This window comes from Pseudochaenichthys georgianus, chromosome 3 (assembly GCF_902827115.2).
Source record: "Pseudochaenichthys georgianus chromosome 3, fPseGeo1.2, whole genome shotgun sequence".
Lineage (NCBI taxonomy): Eukaryota > Metazoa > Chordata > Actinopteri > Perciformes > Channichthyidae > Pseudochaenichthys > Pseudochaenichthys georgianus.
This window is the reverse complement of record NC_047505.1, coordinates 38,134,108-38,150,223: the sequence shown is the minus strand read 5'-3', so window position 1 is coordinate 38,150,223 and position 16,116 is coordinate 38,134,108. Positions and strand designations below refer to the sequence as shown.

Here is a 16,116-nt window from a genome sequence, read left to right as displayed (position 1 = left end):
CTAGATAGGAGTGTGTTTATCAGCCTACAATGAATGGCTGCACTGTGTTATTGTTAGAGAGACTCGACCTAAAATACTGTGGCATTTTTCAGACAAACTGACTTTTCTTTGAACACTTCACACATTCACAGCATGCCTTTATCACAGCCGTTACAGTCTTGAAGGCAAAGGCTGAAGGCAAACACACACTGCACTAGGGAGGTCACTTTGTGACCAAATTAACACTTGCGGCAGGTCAAACTGTCTAACAGCAGTATAGGGTGTTTACGTGAACAAATATAGATGGAGGCCTCCTTGGTCCTGCCCTTGCATGTCTAATAGAGCGGCCAAGGGAAGCAGTTAAGTGCAGGTTAAAAGATACACGCTTCATGCACACAGGCAATGAACCCTAAAACTCGTTTGAATATATCCTCTACATGTAGTGGTCTGGTTTGTAGGTCCAAACTGTTAGTCTTACTTATTCAATTTTTATTCTGACACATTTAACTGCTTTGTGTCTTATTAAATCCTTGGTTTTTAATTATTTAAACTATATATATTTTTTTCAATTTCAAAAAAATAAATCCTTCCTTTTAATGAGTTGTATCCGTTTTATCATGCATGTCAGGGCCTTTTGCCACATTATGCCTGTGTCATCTTATATTATGGAATTGTATCTGACATCTAATTTAAGTCAATAAGTACGACATCTAGCAGGATAACACTTAATGTCACATTCACATCAGTTGTCAGGAGTGATGAGATATGCTTTCATATTCCACGTTCAATAAAACCACAATATCTTACACTTAACCCCAAAGCCCATGTAACAATCATCAGCTAGTTCTTAAGCTCTCAGAAATCTTAACAATATATATTAATACACTGCCTTTCATAGTTGCTTACTCATATATGAGAAACTGAACTATACAAACAACAAGAGACTAATTGGACATCTTATCTGTGTGTCAACTTAAGCCAGTTTTTAATACCGTAATGCATAAAACAATTACGGTCCCTATTGGGTTTAAAACTTAAGTAGGTCATTTATATATCAACTAACTTATTTTTCCTTAGAAACTTTTGGATGTGGTGAGATGAGGCCAAAGAGGAAGTGTATGCTTTCAACCAGAGGACAAAACTGCCTGAGATAAAAAAAAACATAGCCATAGATAAATGTGCGTTCGGAGCATCCCTGAAGGTTCAGGTGACACTAAATGCAACTCAGTTTAGCATGTGGCATTAAGCAGTGCTGACCACGTACTGCATGAATGTGGCAAACAGCTACAGACACTTGTTTGGGCATCTCTGGAGCAAGCTCAGTGATATCCATCTTGGCTCGGCAAAGACAAACTACTTTCCAACAGGTGGACAGCAGCTTGTGAAACCTAAACTTCTGAAGAGATACTCAGCTAATGTTATTGGAGCGTCTGACGATTAACCATCCTGTTCAGGGGCTAATGCACATGTCTGAAAAACAATAACTGTAAAATAAGCTGAAGCTATTTATATGTTGGCAAAGGGAATGAGAGGAAATAAAGACATGTATAATAAAAAGTAATGTCAAAGGGATAGAAACAATGTCTGATATCGAGAATAGAGTAACACTGTGTTCTCGATACACACACTAAGTCATGTGCATTGAAATTCTGGTGGATTTTAAGACTGAAGAAACGTTGTACAGAGCAAGAAATAATTAAACTTCTGGCAAGTTAGAAAAAACGTTATTGCACAGAGGGGGGATTTTACTTACTTACGTAAAAAAATCGAACAAAGTAATCATATCTGTGAGTTTGTTAAGATGGGGAAAACATTTATTTTGCAAGGACCAGTAATGAGGAAGGTGAATGCCACATCTAAATGGAGATTATTATTGCCATTTTATTTTTCATATTCTTGATTGGTTAGTGTTATATATTATTAGGAGGAGCACAGTGTTTTAGCTCTGAGGCAGATGGTTGGTTTATGGGATTAATTGAGTACTGATGAATTATTAGAGATAAAGGGTAATTGTACACTTATGTTGCTGACTGAAGGTGTGTTGTGGCCTATGCTCATTATTATTTATTTTACATAATATACCCTTTTTTATGTTCAAAATGAATTACTTCAGTTTAAAGGGGAACTCGTGAAAGTACCACAGCTGCAGAGACTATGTTGACAAAGTTGAGTCTCGGCTGTAAAAGGAGGAAGGCCTTGTTTTCCACACGTGAAACTATTTACTGTTACAGCGGGAGGCGGTAACACCGAGTCTGGTGGCATGCACTGTTTGTTAATTGTGCTGAAGAATAATTTATAACCAACACATATGAATTTACTCTTTATTATTTCTTGGCTGCTGGCTCTTTTGCCGTTTCTAAACAGAAAACAGCCCAAAAGTGAAGGTTTGTGTTCCCACAAGTGACTTCTCTAGACCACATGTTATCACTTGTGAAGGAATCTGAATTATTCCCAGCTTGAATTAGGAAATGCATCCCACCACCACAACCACTGGCAGCTGCACAAAAGTAGTTGCAGCTGGACGGTCTTCAGTTGCTTAAAGAAAGTGGATGATTTTTGTTTATCCTTATAGACTAATCAATGCAGATCCAATGCCATGTAGTCATGCTCAAGTCAATACCTCCGAAATGTGTATTTCCCCTTCCTTGTGTAATGTGGTGACAACTGGTTGTTCATTAACTCGTGAGATGAGGTATACAGAGTTACGAGGCCACCGAAGATAAGAACGGTAGACCTGGCGTTTTCATAAAATGTCCATTGTGGAAATGTTTTAAACACCACACCCAGCTGCATCATAATAAACACATTCAACTTCATATAGTAGTTCATTGGCTTCATCTTTCTTCTCTTGCAACATTTAAAAAAATGATCTTGGTAGCCTGTTTCTCTCCTGCTGAAATAAACAAAGGATGTTACATGTTTTTTATATTTTCAGTTGTGGCTGTTTATTTTTCTCTTTTGTTTTTATGTAGTTGATAATACACATTGTTGGGCTGATGTAGGTACGAGGTAATCATTTGTACTGCTGCTGTAAAATGAAAGTCATTTTTGAGTACAAAGCTCATTTAGCCATATTTACTGAGGAAATTCACTACGTGTTTTTCAAAAAACGTTATACACATGGTTTAGTATTTTGTACATGTGCTTACTACTTTTTATATACTTATTGGTGTGAATCCTATTGTTGATGCGTTCAAGGCAGACACGATCAGAATGTAAACAAAGGTGTGAAGTGTTTTAGACTTATACCAGAGATGTGTGAAGTGACACTTATCTATGCACAAAGGATTTTGTATATCAGGGCTCAAGTGAAATTAATATACTCAAAACTGTATTATATTTTTTCTATTTTAAGTCAGAAAATAAAATCTGGATTTACGAAAGCAAATTTAGATCTGTAAAAGTAAATGGACTGGCCAATTAGGTAAAGTGGAGACTTTGGTACTTGACAACCTGCTAAATGCAGGTCGGCGGCCGACACCGGATACTTCACAAACACTGCCTGGCAGGGGGACTCATTGGGAAGGGAACGCACCAATCTTTTACTGGGAAAGGCTCATGCTCCCGTCTTGCCTACATTACATTTCCCCAGCAGACACACACACCATGTCCACAGATGGCTGGCATGACTGTGCGCTGCTCTAGTATCATGCTGTTAAATTTGAATCCACGGGACTGGGCAGTGCTACAGACCACCAGACTATCTGGAGTCAGGGAGAATATTTCAGAGGCCCTTTATTTATATCAGCCAGGGGCACTGCTTTTCCCACCACTAAAATTAGCCCGGGTAAATACTTAAGTTGATTACTCATAGCGCTAACAGAATAATAAAAATGGACAACTACTCTAAAGTTGAGCATGTGTTCACAGTACAACAGACAAGATAAAAGATGGGTTTCTTCTTGGCTTTATGTTTCTTGGAAATCAATATGCAAATAGCTTTAATGTAATGTAACCAAAGACCTCTGAATGTTTGTCCACATCGGGCTTGTTAATTGCATGACTTAGCTGTAGCGATCTTCTCAGTTACTTAATGTCTGTCTAGTTTGTGGTTGGCCTAATGGCCAACCCCAAGTAAACAGACTTTTAAGCATTTGAAAAGCAGCAGTGAAAGGAAAGCACCCTTATCACAAAAGATCTAGTTTCAGAAAAGTAATGTTTCAAACTTTAAACTTTCCTTAACCAACTATAAGTTGAAGATGCAAAATGTAACATTATTATAATCAGATTTTAGCCCTATGGCTTCAAGTATAAAACAATTATAAAGTTTTATTATGATCAAAATATTATCAATATAACGTGTTTTTTTAAGTGAGCAGTGACCCTTTCTGTACCAAAACTGTGGGTCGGATGTAGATCTTTTTATAAGACGAGAAAAAAATCCTATTTTGCATGCCAAGGACTTGATTTTCCTTTAAGCAAATATATAATTCATACTAGTGTTGTAAGTATTGTATTAAGGTTAAACATTATAGTATCATGACAACCTTGTAAATCCAACATTAATGCATTTATTACTTGCAGTATTCTTGAAAGTCCAATTTTAAATTTGACATGAAAGCAGCATAACCTGAGTCAAACCAGAGCAGTAGGGAATCTTCTTAAACCAGTTAAACAAGCATATGGGTGACTTAACATCTTCTTTTCCTAGGGCCTAGATGGAGAGCTGTTTGTCTCTCAATTCATTGTTAACTTACAGGCATTTAGGCTCATACCTGTAGGTCAGGGATCTTCAGCTAGTTCCAATGGAGAAACTAAACTCACCTTGGTGTTTTGAACGGGGCTCTTTGGTGTATTAATCCCTTTGTCACTTGTGTTTACATCAGTAACAGAGCTAGGCAGCTTAGCTGGGAAGCAAGGAGATAAATGAATGTGAACATGTGGAGTGTGAGGAATACTGAGTTTTGGATTGGAAACGTGACATGAAATTCCAGTGTTAGGGTAGGGCACTTCCAGGGAAAAGCTCCTTTGTATGACCCGATGACAATGGTTTTCCTCAGGCATTTCCTGGCCTTTTCCCGATAAACAGACCATATTGTTTTTCTCTGATGGTTTATTTGAGGAGAACAAACAAGCAGAGGTACTACGATAGAGTTTTCTGCAAGGGTCCTGTTCACCCTTGGGGTTTGCGGCTGGGTTAGGAGCCTCAGGATATTCCACATTGACTGTCGTTGTGGTTGTAGATCCCATCCCGGACATCATTGGTCTCTGGTGGGCAAAGTGGAGCAGCACGCTGCTTGAGTGACGATTGGATCTGTCTACAGTTGAAGACAGTTCCATTTTCTTACTTCTGTCCTCCATTTTGGGTTCATCCTGTAAAGGAATATTAAATTGCACCATGTGCTTGGTGTCCCTCTGCTCGGCTGAACAGCTTCCTTTTGGGAGACGATGGCCACTTACTGCCGTGGTGGTGGACCCTTTGCAAGTCATTTCTTTATCATCCTGAGAGAAATCACAGGCAGATGTCTGAAGAGATGTCTGATGAGCCCCCTTGGCTGCTGGGGCCACAGGTAGAGTCACAGGATTGACAGGGGAAGCAGGTGGGGTGCTGCAGGGGCTCTTTGGAAATATAACCAAGGAGGAGCACCGTCTCAGCGGGACCTTGGACTTGAAGTGGAGTAAACTCCTATCGTGTGTGGTCCTTTGCTTATCTGAAGCCTCTGGCTCAAAGATGCTGTTGCTGCTACAGTACCCAGCATCGCTGGCCATGCTGCTGTTGCACAAGCCTCCGTCAGAGCCACTGCCTGCTCCTCCTTCACTTGCCCCCGGGTCTCCATCCTCTATACTGCCATCCAGCTCTCTGTTGAACTTTCCAGAGGGCTGCAGCGCAATCTGCAGAATGCTCTTCTTATTTAATCCTCTGGTGTTCACCCTGGGTATGAATACTGAAGAGTACAGCTGTACATTAGCGTCGTCTGGTGACAGGGGAGTCACCTTCAAGAGGACAGATTTGTGCGCCAGACTCTCTGCGGGTCTACGAGTTGACACATTGACTCCACTCTCCTCACCATGGCTGCTGAGCCTTTCTGACAGAGGGTCCGTGTTGCTTCTCCTTGACGCAAAGTGCAAGCAGCCGACGTGTCATTCGTTTAACTCTCTAATCCCTGCAGCGCTGGTGAGAGCTGTATGATCAAACTTGCTGGCAGAAAAAAAAGGAAAGCAAAGCAACTGCTGCGAGCTGTGCTCTGTGATCACAATCATTAGCGGTGTACATTGCCAAAATAGCTCTGGTGACAACCTACATTCCTCTCCAGGCTGATCTCAGCTTTTAGTCCGAGGAGGTCAGTGGTTCTGTTTGGAGACGTGACCCAAACATACGACCTTTGAAACAAGAGCAATCCCAGAGGCTAGCCCCTTTGGGGAGCTTAAACCGTATATGGAAAACAACGATTTACTGAAACGTAAAAAGGACAGAGCTTTGTTACACAGCATTGTGGACCTGCTTTGTAACTTAATTTAACTGATAGTTAACTGCAGCTCCTATATTCCAGCTAGATTATTATTTAAAACCTTGGGTCTGAACTAGCGGCCTCATTCCCTTTCAGAAAAAACAACAGGGTAGCCCTCTATGTTGGATTTTAGAGTGAAGCTCTGGTAAACTGTTACGTCTGCCTCAGGCTGCTCACTCAAGTATCTACTTCCTGCTGCGGCTATGCTCCTAATGTTTCTGCTCCTCGGAGCCCCACACATATTTTTACCCCTTGCTATCGAATTACAGGAAATCAAAAAGGGGAAAGAATTTCAACATCATTCTGTAGCAAACTGAGGACTGGGTTGCAAAATCAGATTGCACACAATAACACCACCCATACCCTGTCAATCAGGGAAGTGAGTGTAAACAGCAAGAGCTATTAAAACATATTTCATACAAATGTACTACTGAAGAAAAAAACACTTCAGATGAATGTTGTATGCTTGAAAAAGAGAGTAAAAGTGTGTAAAACAGAATGAAAGTAAGCTGTGATTGTTATCTGTCTACAGAAAACACACGGAGATAAGAACATGCTTCGTCAGTGACATGGCCCCCGTTATACGACACCTCGTGTAACCGTTACTGCTGGTCTGATATCCTCTACATGGCTGTTGACAGTCACATGTATTAATGGCAGCCTATTGTGAGTCAGACCAGCCTATTCCAGGGCATTACTCTATATCCAAATCAGTTTCAGTAAAAGGTGAAATAGTAGGGAGCCAGGATAAAGACATGATTCACCAGCAGACACTTCACAGCTGCAGCTGCCTGTTTTTTTTTAAACCAACATGACAATTCTTGAAACCTCGTGATTGGCTATCAATCAGTCATCAGTTCAAAAATGAAAAGTGGTGCGTAGGCCATAAGATTAGACTGGTGACACAAACTGACACTATTTACGTCATGTCATAAAGTATGCAGTATAGTAATAGACCAATTATAATTAAGGCTGCATGTAACATGGCCATTGTTATGTGGCACCATAAAACACGAGCCTCATTCACTTACAAATACATTTCATCATATCTGGGGTTTGTTCTTAGTTAAAAACAGAATCCATTCACACTTAGTGTTGACATGTTTGTATAAATATATATACAACATTTAGATATTGTTGCCTTAGGCCCATTGTTGTTGTTTTAATAAACATTTTATTGCCTCCAGTTCCTTGTTTGACACATTATCTTTTGGTAAATCATCTCTCAAGCTTTCTTAATGTGCCCAGAGGCGTTCCTCAAGGTTCGGTCTTGGGACCGACCCTTTTTACTATTTATATAAATGATGTGGGTCAAAGTATTGATGCCTCTGTACATCTATATGCAGATTATACTGTTGTGTACTGTTGTGCTAGCACTGTTGCCCTTGCATTTGAACGTCTACAGTCTGCTTTTGACACTTTTCAGTCACATCTGTTCCACCTTAGGTTGGTGTTAAATTCAGATAAGACAAAAGTCATGTTGTTTTCCAATAAGAAAAAGTTACCAACTGTTCTTCCCTGCATCATGTCTGCACAGCATAACCCCATTGAAGCTGTTAACACCTACAGATACTTAGGCATCACTATAGATGAAAATCTCTGCTTCAAACCACATATTGACAATCTCTTAAGGAAATTGAAATTAAAGCTGGGATTCTTTTTTAGAAATAAGGCCTGCTTCTCCACAAGTGCGAGGAAACGGCTTGTAGCTGCTACATTTTTGCCGCTCTTGGACTACGGGGATGTTGTGTACATTAACGCCTCGGCTCACTCCCTCACACACCATTGCACGCTTTAGTCAACTGGACATCATTATCAATGCGCAGATCACTGCACTGGTACAAACTCATCTATACCGCTATGCTTGGAATGCTGCCCCTCTACATATCCACTTACATCGTCCGTCCCCTCAGTACGCACGGTGCTTGGGAAAAAAGCCATATCGTACTCTGCCCCCTCGACCTGGAACACACTTCAGCAGGAACTTAAGCTGACCACTTTGACACCCATCGCGGATTTTAAACTCATTTTAAAAAAGCTGGAGAAATCATCTGTGGGTGTTTGCACCTGCTATATCTGACTGTATATGGATTTTAATGACTACTTTTTTACGATGTTGTATTTTAGTGTTGCCTCTGTGTTTAGTGTCCTGTCTGTAACTTTGTGTGGTAGTGTTACCACTGACAGGTCTCTCTTGAAAATGAGACCTTGTGTCTCAATGAGATCTACACCTGTATAAATAAAGGCTAAATAAAAAAATAAAATAAAATACAAATTATGCCCAAAATAAACACTAAAGGACCATCTATATTCAATAAACTCTCCAGAGGCTGGACGTGACAGCCAGAGGATGTCTCTGTCCATCAGCAGGTGCAGCTGTAATGAGTTAGGCTAACGAGCTGCTACACTCCGTGTTAACACATCATGTTCTACACCCCCCCCCCCCTCCCCCCTCTTCAGAACTGAGCGTCAAACAAACTGCTTTATCTGCTGTGAACGAGGACGTCTGTGATATCTGGAGGTAAAAAAAAAAAAGGTGATTCATATTAAGAATTACTGTTGGGATAGATGTTGAGCAATGTTTACTAGATTACTTACAGTGCTATATATATCCTATAGGGACAGGTCATCATTTAATTATGTTTGACATAAAGCACAAATGTATGTTGACCACTGGTCTATACATTAGTCTGGTTTTCACACACTTTTAGTAAAAACTTCAATTGCAATCCACTGTCTTGTACCTTTATTGGAAATGTGTTTAACTTGTTGCATAGCTGCTCAGCTACACACATAGAAGAGGTAGAAGAATTCATCTGAGAATCATTACTGCAGGTATGTAGATACCTTAAAGCAGCTTTAACAATTTTTTATAGGATAGTGTGTTTGGTTTGGAAAGTATGGTTGCTTCTAGAGCTGGTAGGTATATGCTCGCAGACGCAGCATTGTCATTGCAATGCGCGCATGCAGCAACATCGCAGGATATGCAATGTCAAGTAAGGCAGTTTAATTAAAATACGTCATGTCACTTTAATTTTCTGGTGTGTACAAAGGTTCAACTCGCACAGCTGTAATTTTCCATGACTAATCTACAAGATGAAGTGTGTCTGATACAACATATTTACTCTTCTTTTAAGTGTTCATGGCCATGAAACAAGCAAAGCAGGCCAAACTGCAGTCTGTTATACAACAGCTCTTTAACATGTTTTTCAAGTGAATTCATGAGGGCCATACAGTCAGGGGGGTGAAACCATGGCAACCTCTGCATAGGGTGCAAAACCTATATTTATTACGTGTATTGAAGTGAGACAGGACCTATTACAACGGCATACACATGCCAGCATGTGATCGCAGGAATTAAATCCTGTAAATCTTAATTGGGGTCTGTCAAGGTTGGGTTTGGGACAACATAGGATTTTATTGCAGGCCAGGATAAAGGATGCTCACTGAAAAGGGATCCAAAAATTGTGAATTGCAATTATTTAGGCCAGGAAGATCATGACATGAATTTGCACATCCTCTCATGGCGTCACCAGAAAAACTCCTTTACACTCCTCCTTCACTAAACAGCTTAACCTGCTCAGCGAGCCACAGAAGAGCTGAACTCTAAAGAAATGAATATATTTACATTTAACTTCTAACATAAAAATTAACTATTTAACAGCTTCAATGGTCATCGAACTCCAAAATAATTGTTTAAATCTGATTTATGTGATATGTTTTGTGAATAATAAGGGCACGTGGCGAAAGGTCAAACAGTGAATCACACAGATGATTGGCTTCTTTCACTGAGGAACAACTACACAACATTTCATATCTTGTATGGGACAGACACACATACAGCTTAACATTCAGAATCTGCTCCAGCAAGAGAAAATAGTCTTCTAAAGTTTACTGCATTTTCTACCCATGCTTCCAGTGTGTTAGCAGCGACTCACACGTGCACAGACCCATGAGTGCTGACACACCCTCCACATTTTGATAGCATCTACCTAGAGCATGACAAGGCAACCTTGAGTCAGGCACACCCAGATTGGTTTGTCTTAACACCATGTTCTAGAAACATCCACGCAGTGAAGCTACAAACAATACAACGAGTGAAGGAGCGATGTTTGTGTAGACTAAAATGTGCATGTGTTGTGTACGTTTAGAGGTTTTTATTTATTCTTTATAGTGACTAGCCCAGGGTCTGTAGATAAAAATAAAAGGTAGCTTTGTAATAGCTTCTTTTCAAACAACCAACGAGAATTACAAGTAAAAGAAACAATGACATTTCATTTCGAAAGCATTGTACATTTTGTACATTACACTTAGAAAGGTGACATGTTGTACATGGTGTAGAAATGCGTACAAACGGCTCTGCACTGATTTGTTTTTTTCTTCTTGTAAAATTCACTGAGCAGAATCTACCAGTTTGGACAGGTTGATGAGGCAGCATTGAGACAGGCAAGGTAAAGATATGCCAAAACACATTAGAACTGCAACTATATTCACATTGGCAAGCTATAAAAGCTACTACTACTAATTGAATATAGAGATCAGTATTGCTTTCATTTTGTATCCATTTCTATGAGTTCAGTTTTTGTTATTGTTTATCTTTAATCAATCTGCTTATTTAGAAAAGTATGTACGATATACATATTGCTGTCAGTATATTGGCATTGAAAAAACGCTAATCCTTACATGCCTTGAAAACTTCAATAAACAACACTGAGAAAAAGAAAAAGACTACAACGATCTCAATTACTACATTCGCCAACATTATAACTTGTTTTTTTTATACAGAAAAGTCTAGAAAAAAGCTTATAAAAAGGGAATGATATTGGTGAATGGGTTGAAATAGGCTAGTTTAAATAAAATAAGTCACGACCAACAACATATTTAGTGCCAGCTATCAGGCTTCACTACCAAGGCTTGATACCCACAGAAAAACTTCAATCACAACACTGTGAACAAGATAATAATTGAGAGATGACAATGTAACTTATTCACCACATGTCATTATACACATTCACCATGTCTGTAGATGAGGTGTAGGTGATATAATCAGACTCTTCGTGTTGGATAACTTCTTACTGTGATCGCATTACCTACAGCTAGCACAGTTAGCATACAGCAGAGGTGCTGTTCAGGAAGCTCAGTGTCAAACTGGGTCAGCAGCTCGACTGAGATCATGCTACAACCTGTTATTACTTAAAGAATTAACATTGCTTTACACTGTGCGGCCTAGAAGAGAACACTGATGTATATTCACTCAATTCACTACTTCATCTACATAATATTCAACACTCGTCATGATATACGACTCTTTTAATCTGCAACTACACTTGTAAACAAAGGGACAAAAGGACACCCTTAAGGCAGCCAGATTTGCCCATATGTACTGCTCTTAGTAAGAGGGCATCTGAGTTTTCCAACAATATCTCACATCATGGCAAAATAAGGGCGGTTGTATCAGGCTGACAAACCAGAGTTACCTTTGCACTGACTGGAGGAAACATAAGCCCAGAGACACCGTAGTGACACAGCCTCTGCCCAACCAACTCGGTGCTTCTCTTGCTTGGCCGTCCATCTTTAACTATTAAGAGAATAATCAACATTCTATGACAAAACACTGCAGGTTCAGTCCCCCGCAGCAAGAGTTAGTGACCCCAGGGAGTTATCCGAATGAAAAGATTGCCTCCTGGCTGCATCTGCTTCCTGACCCCTTATGTCAACTTTGTCTTATTTTATATATGAAGACAAGTCTGCGTTCGGACAAGCACAGTCACCTATCAGGGACACAACTGTGGAGAGTGAATGTTTAAGCCCCAAGGTTTGCCTGCCTGCGAAAGAGTGAGAGGAGAGGCAACGGCTAAGATGTTTAGCATGATAATAAAAGTGCTATATTGAAAATTCTCTATGAGTTATGAAATAAGATAATGTTTTATACCAAAAATGTGTAAAAAGCTTTTCCATTAGTCTCATTTTTCTGGCTTGGGCTGCATCCAATATGCTGAGTGCATTACTATCAACATTACAACTTTCAATTGAGATGTTCCTCTATAAAAGAGTAGCTCTTAAAATTGATTTCCAATACTTCCTATCTAACCGTATGTAGCCCTCTCAATTATAGCCTGTCTAGAGCTTTGGAGCATATTATGGTTAACAAAACACTTAATTATTGAAAACTGTCATGTACAGCAGAAACATGGGTCCCCCCCCCCTGTGTACTCTGTGCTAAATGATGTGGAGGTAGCTTTGATGGAAGGTTACAGAGCATATTGATTTTCAGCTAAGGAAACAGACGTTAACCTCCCTGCAGGTGAACTGAAGCTTCATTTCATACTTGATAAATAAATGAATCAATTAAACACAATAAATCAATCAGCTATTTGTACTGGAGTCATGTTTTCAGTAGTACATTATACACATTCACCATGTCTGTAGATGAGGTGTAGGTGATATAATCAGACTCTTCGTGTTGGATAACTTCTTACTGTGATCGCATTACCTACAGCTAGCACAGTTAGCATACAGCAGAGGTGCTGTTCAGGAAGCTCAGTGTCAAACTGGGTCAGCAGCTCGACTGAGATCATGCTACAACCTGTAATTACTTAAAGAATTAACATTGCTTTACACTGTGTACACTTGTAAACAAAGGGACAAAAGGACACCCTTAAGGCAGCCAGATTTGCCCATATGTACTGCTCTTAGTAAGAGGGCATCTGAGTTTTCCAACAATATCTCACATCATGGCAAAATAAGGGCGGTTGTATCAGGCTGACAAACCAGAGTTACCTTTGCACTGACTGACTGTGTTTTTAAGCAAGAAAACAAAAATATCGCCTTGTTTTTACTTCTCAAGGTAAGGTTTAGCAGCTTTTTTGTCTCATGCGATAAGTTTAACACTGATGGTCGGACAAAACCAACAATTTAAAGACATGTTGTGGGGCGTAGAGGCAATCCTTACTATTTTCTGATACTCGACAGACCAAACAATTAGTCAAAACAATAATCCGCTGATTAATTGATAAGGATATGATCATAAGTTGCAGCACTGAAGTGAACGAAGCTTTTCCACACAAAGTTTACTTTACTTTGTCAGAAGCAGAACTAGAGGAATACAACCCAACAATCTAAAATGTTCAGTATATCCAAAATATACACAGAGAGGATCAATAAAGCTAGAAAACTTACCAGGCGGTTTTCATCGAACACCTCCAGCAGCAGACGATGCTTCCTGGGATCAACCTGACGCATAATATAGACTGTTTGTATTTATCATATAAAGACCTCATGGTTAGATATAATATCATATACAATACATTTATATAGTTTCCTGTAATGAAATGCCACAAAATATCTCCTGGCAAAAAATTGTGACATGCATACATATTTTTCAAGTTTCACTTACTTCGAAAAAGAATTCTTCATTCCATTTTGGGTCCAGTGTCTTAATGTGATGTGTGATGGAAAGGATAATAAAATGTCATTTAGATAGGATTTAACTAATAAAACAAGTCTTACTGCAAATGTGAACATCTTACCTTTTTTAATGTTTTAGTCTGAAGACTTGTGATTTCTCCATTAATTGGGTCATACAGGGACAGTCTAGTATACGGATCACTGCAAGAGAAACACATTTAGACTCAGGTGTGGCGTTGACATTAATCATCTGTAGAAATGGCCATGGTCTACTTTGTGCTCTTTATGTGGTGAGAGTGGTTAATTTGCCATGAGGTTACTTAACATTTAAGGGAGGTCAAACATTAACATAATGATTCCAGCTTCCCTATGATGGATGCAAAATGTACTGTAATTGTTACTTTATGACAGTTTGAGACGCTGTGACGTGCGTTAAAACCACACATCAATAACTTCACATTATCCATTACCTAATCTTTAAGCCACTTTAGTCCTGCAGCAGTGTTGTGGCATTAGTGATATACTAAGGGACTGCTGTCACATTTAAGTGATGCTAATACGGCAATTTGGGTTATTTAAAGCATTAAAACAAATGTTTTTGGGCTCTGACATTGCCTTAAATGGTTTTAATGTGTATCGTACTGACCGGCCTAATAAAGATGGTGGGGTTGCCATTTATGTTCAGAATAAGTTCAGTGTAACCACATTAGTTTCCAAATCGATCAGTAAGCAATTTGAATTTTTAGCCATAAATATAGAAGTGGCAAAGGGTCAACAGGTCATGGTAGTGAGTTGTTACAGACCCCCCTCAGCTGTCAAAGACTCCTTGTCTTCACTAGCAAATCTTTTATCACAACTAGACTACAAGGAAGTAGTGCTACTTGGAGATTTTAACTGGGACTGGTTAACTGCATTGTCAGAGGATTTTAAAAACCTTTGTATCTCTTTAAATGTTACTCAGATTGTTGACAGTCCTACTCGCCCTAACATTAAGTCCCCTAATAAATCCTCCCTAATTGATCTCATTTTAACTAATGTTCCCCATAAATATTCATCTGTGGGAGTATTTGCAAATGATCTGAGTGATCACTGTGTTGTAGCCACAATTAGGGACACTAAGGTCCAAAAGGTTAAACCTCGCATTATCATTAAGAGAGACAAAAAACATTTTGTGGAGCAGGGTTTTGTGCATGATCTGTTTGATTTTGATTGGGGTAAAAATCGATCTGTGTGCTGATGTAGAAACCGCATGGTCTTATTTTTATCTCGGTTTTATGGAGATCATTGATAGACATGCACCCCTGCGTAAATTTAGAGTAAAGGGACGAGACAATCCTTGGTTTTCTGCTAATCTGTCCAGTCTCCTTCATGAGAGAAACAAGGCCTGGGCAAAGGCTAGGTAATCAGGCTCAGAGGTAGAATGGCTGCATTTTAGGCAGCTAAGAAATAGCTTCACTTCACATATCAAAAGTGCTAAATCGAAGTACTATCTGTCAGTAACCACAAAGAATCTGAATAATCCTGGAAAATTTTGGAAAGCCATTAAATCGTTATCCAACGGTGATATCCTCAATGAGCTACCTCCGTGCATTACCACAGCATCTGGCACTATATCGGACAGGGCTACTATGCTAAATTGCTTTAATGAGCATTTTGTGTCCTGTGGTTCTCTATTTGATTCTGTCACTAACTCTGCTTCTGTGAACACTACAGTATGTGACTCTGAAAAATGTGTGTTGGAAAACCCTTTTAGTTTTACCCCTTTTACTGTTGATGTTGTTCGTGAAGCTTTAACCAAGTTAGATCCTAAGAAACCGGCTGGCCCGGACAACGTAGAATCTTTTTAAAGATAGCTGCAGATTGTATTGCTCCACCTCTCACTACTCTTTTTAACCTCTCCCTCAGCACTAACACAATTCCAAAATTGTGGAAGTCAGCGTATGTCCTGCCTTTGCTAAAAGAAGGGGAGGCCACCTTATTAAATAACTATAGGCCAATATCTAAGTTGTCAGTTCTGGCTAAGGTTCTTGAACGCTTAGTGAGTGAACAGGTAAAGGAGTTTTTATGTACAAATGACATCCTGTCTAAACATCAGTCAGGCTTCAGAAAGCAACACAGCACCATCACTGCCACAATGAAAGTGGTGAATGATGTGGCGAGTATTTTAGATAATAAGCAGAGTTGTGCAGCTCTATTTATTGACCTTTCAAAAGCTTTTGACACCGTTGATCATCGCATCTTAAAGCAGAGGCTACTCAGTATTGGCATGTCCAGCCATGCA

The 16,116-nt window shown here is 39.5% G+C and overlaps 1 protein-coding gene across 2 annotated transcripts in view; it reads right to left on the bottom strand.

Moving 5' to 3' along the window:
* Window positions 1–16,116, bottom strand: part of nedd4a (NEDD4 E3 ubiquitin protein ligase a) — a 36,800-nt gene that overhangs the window by 16,205 nt on the left and 4,479 nt on the right. Inside the window, exons 3-5 of one of the 2 annotated variants that reach the window (XM_034112045.2) lie at window positions 13,958–14,036; window positions 13,825–13,863; window positions 13,608–13,661 (exon numbers count right to left, since the gene is read on the bottom strand). In XM_034112045.2, coding sequence (XP_033967936.1) covers window positions 13,608–13,661; window positions 13,825–13,863; window positions 13,958–14,036 — 172 coding nt within the window. Of the gene's footprint in view, window positions 1–4,743; window positions 5,760–13,607; window positions 13,662–13,824; window positions 13,864–13,957; window positions 14,037–16,116 lie in introns of those variants that run through there. The other variant, XM_071206948.1, reaches the window with a different exon arrangement.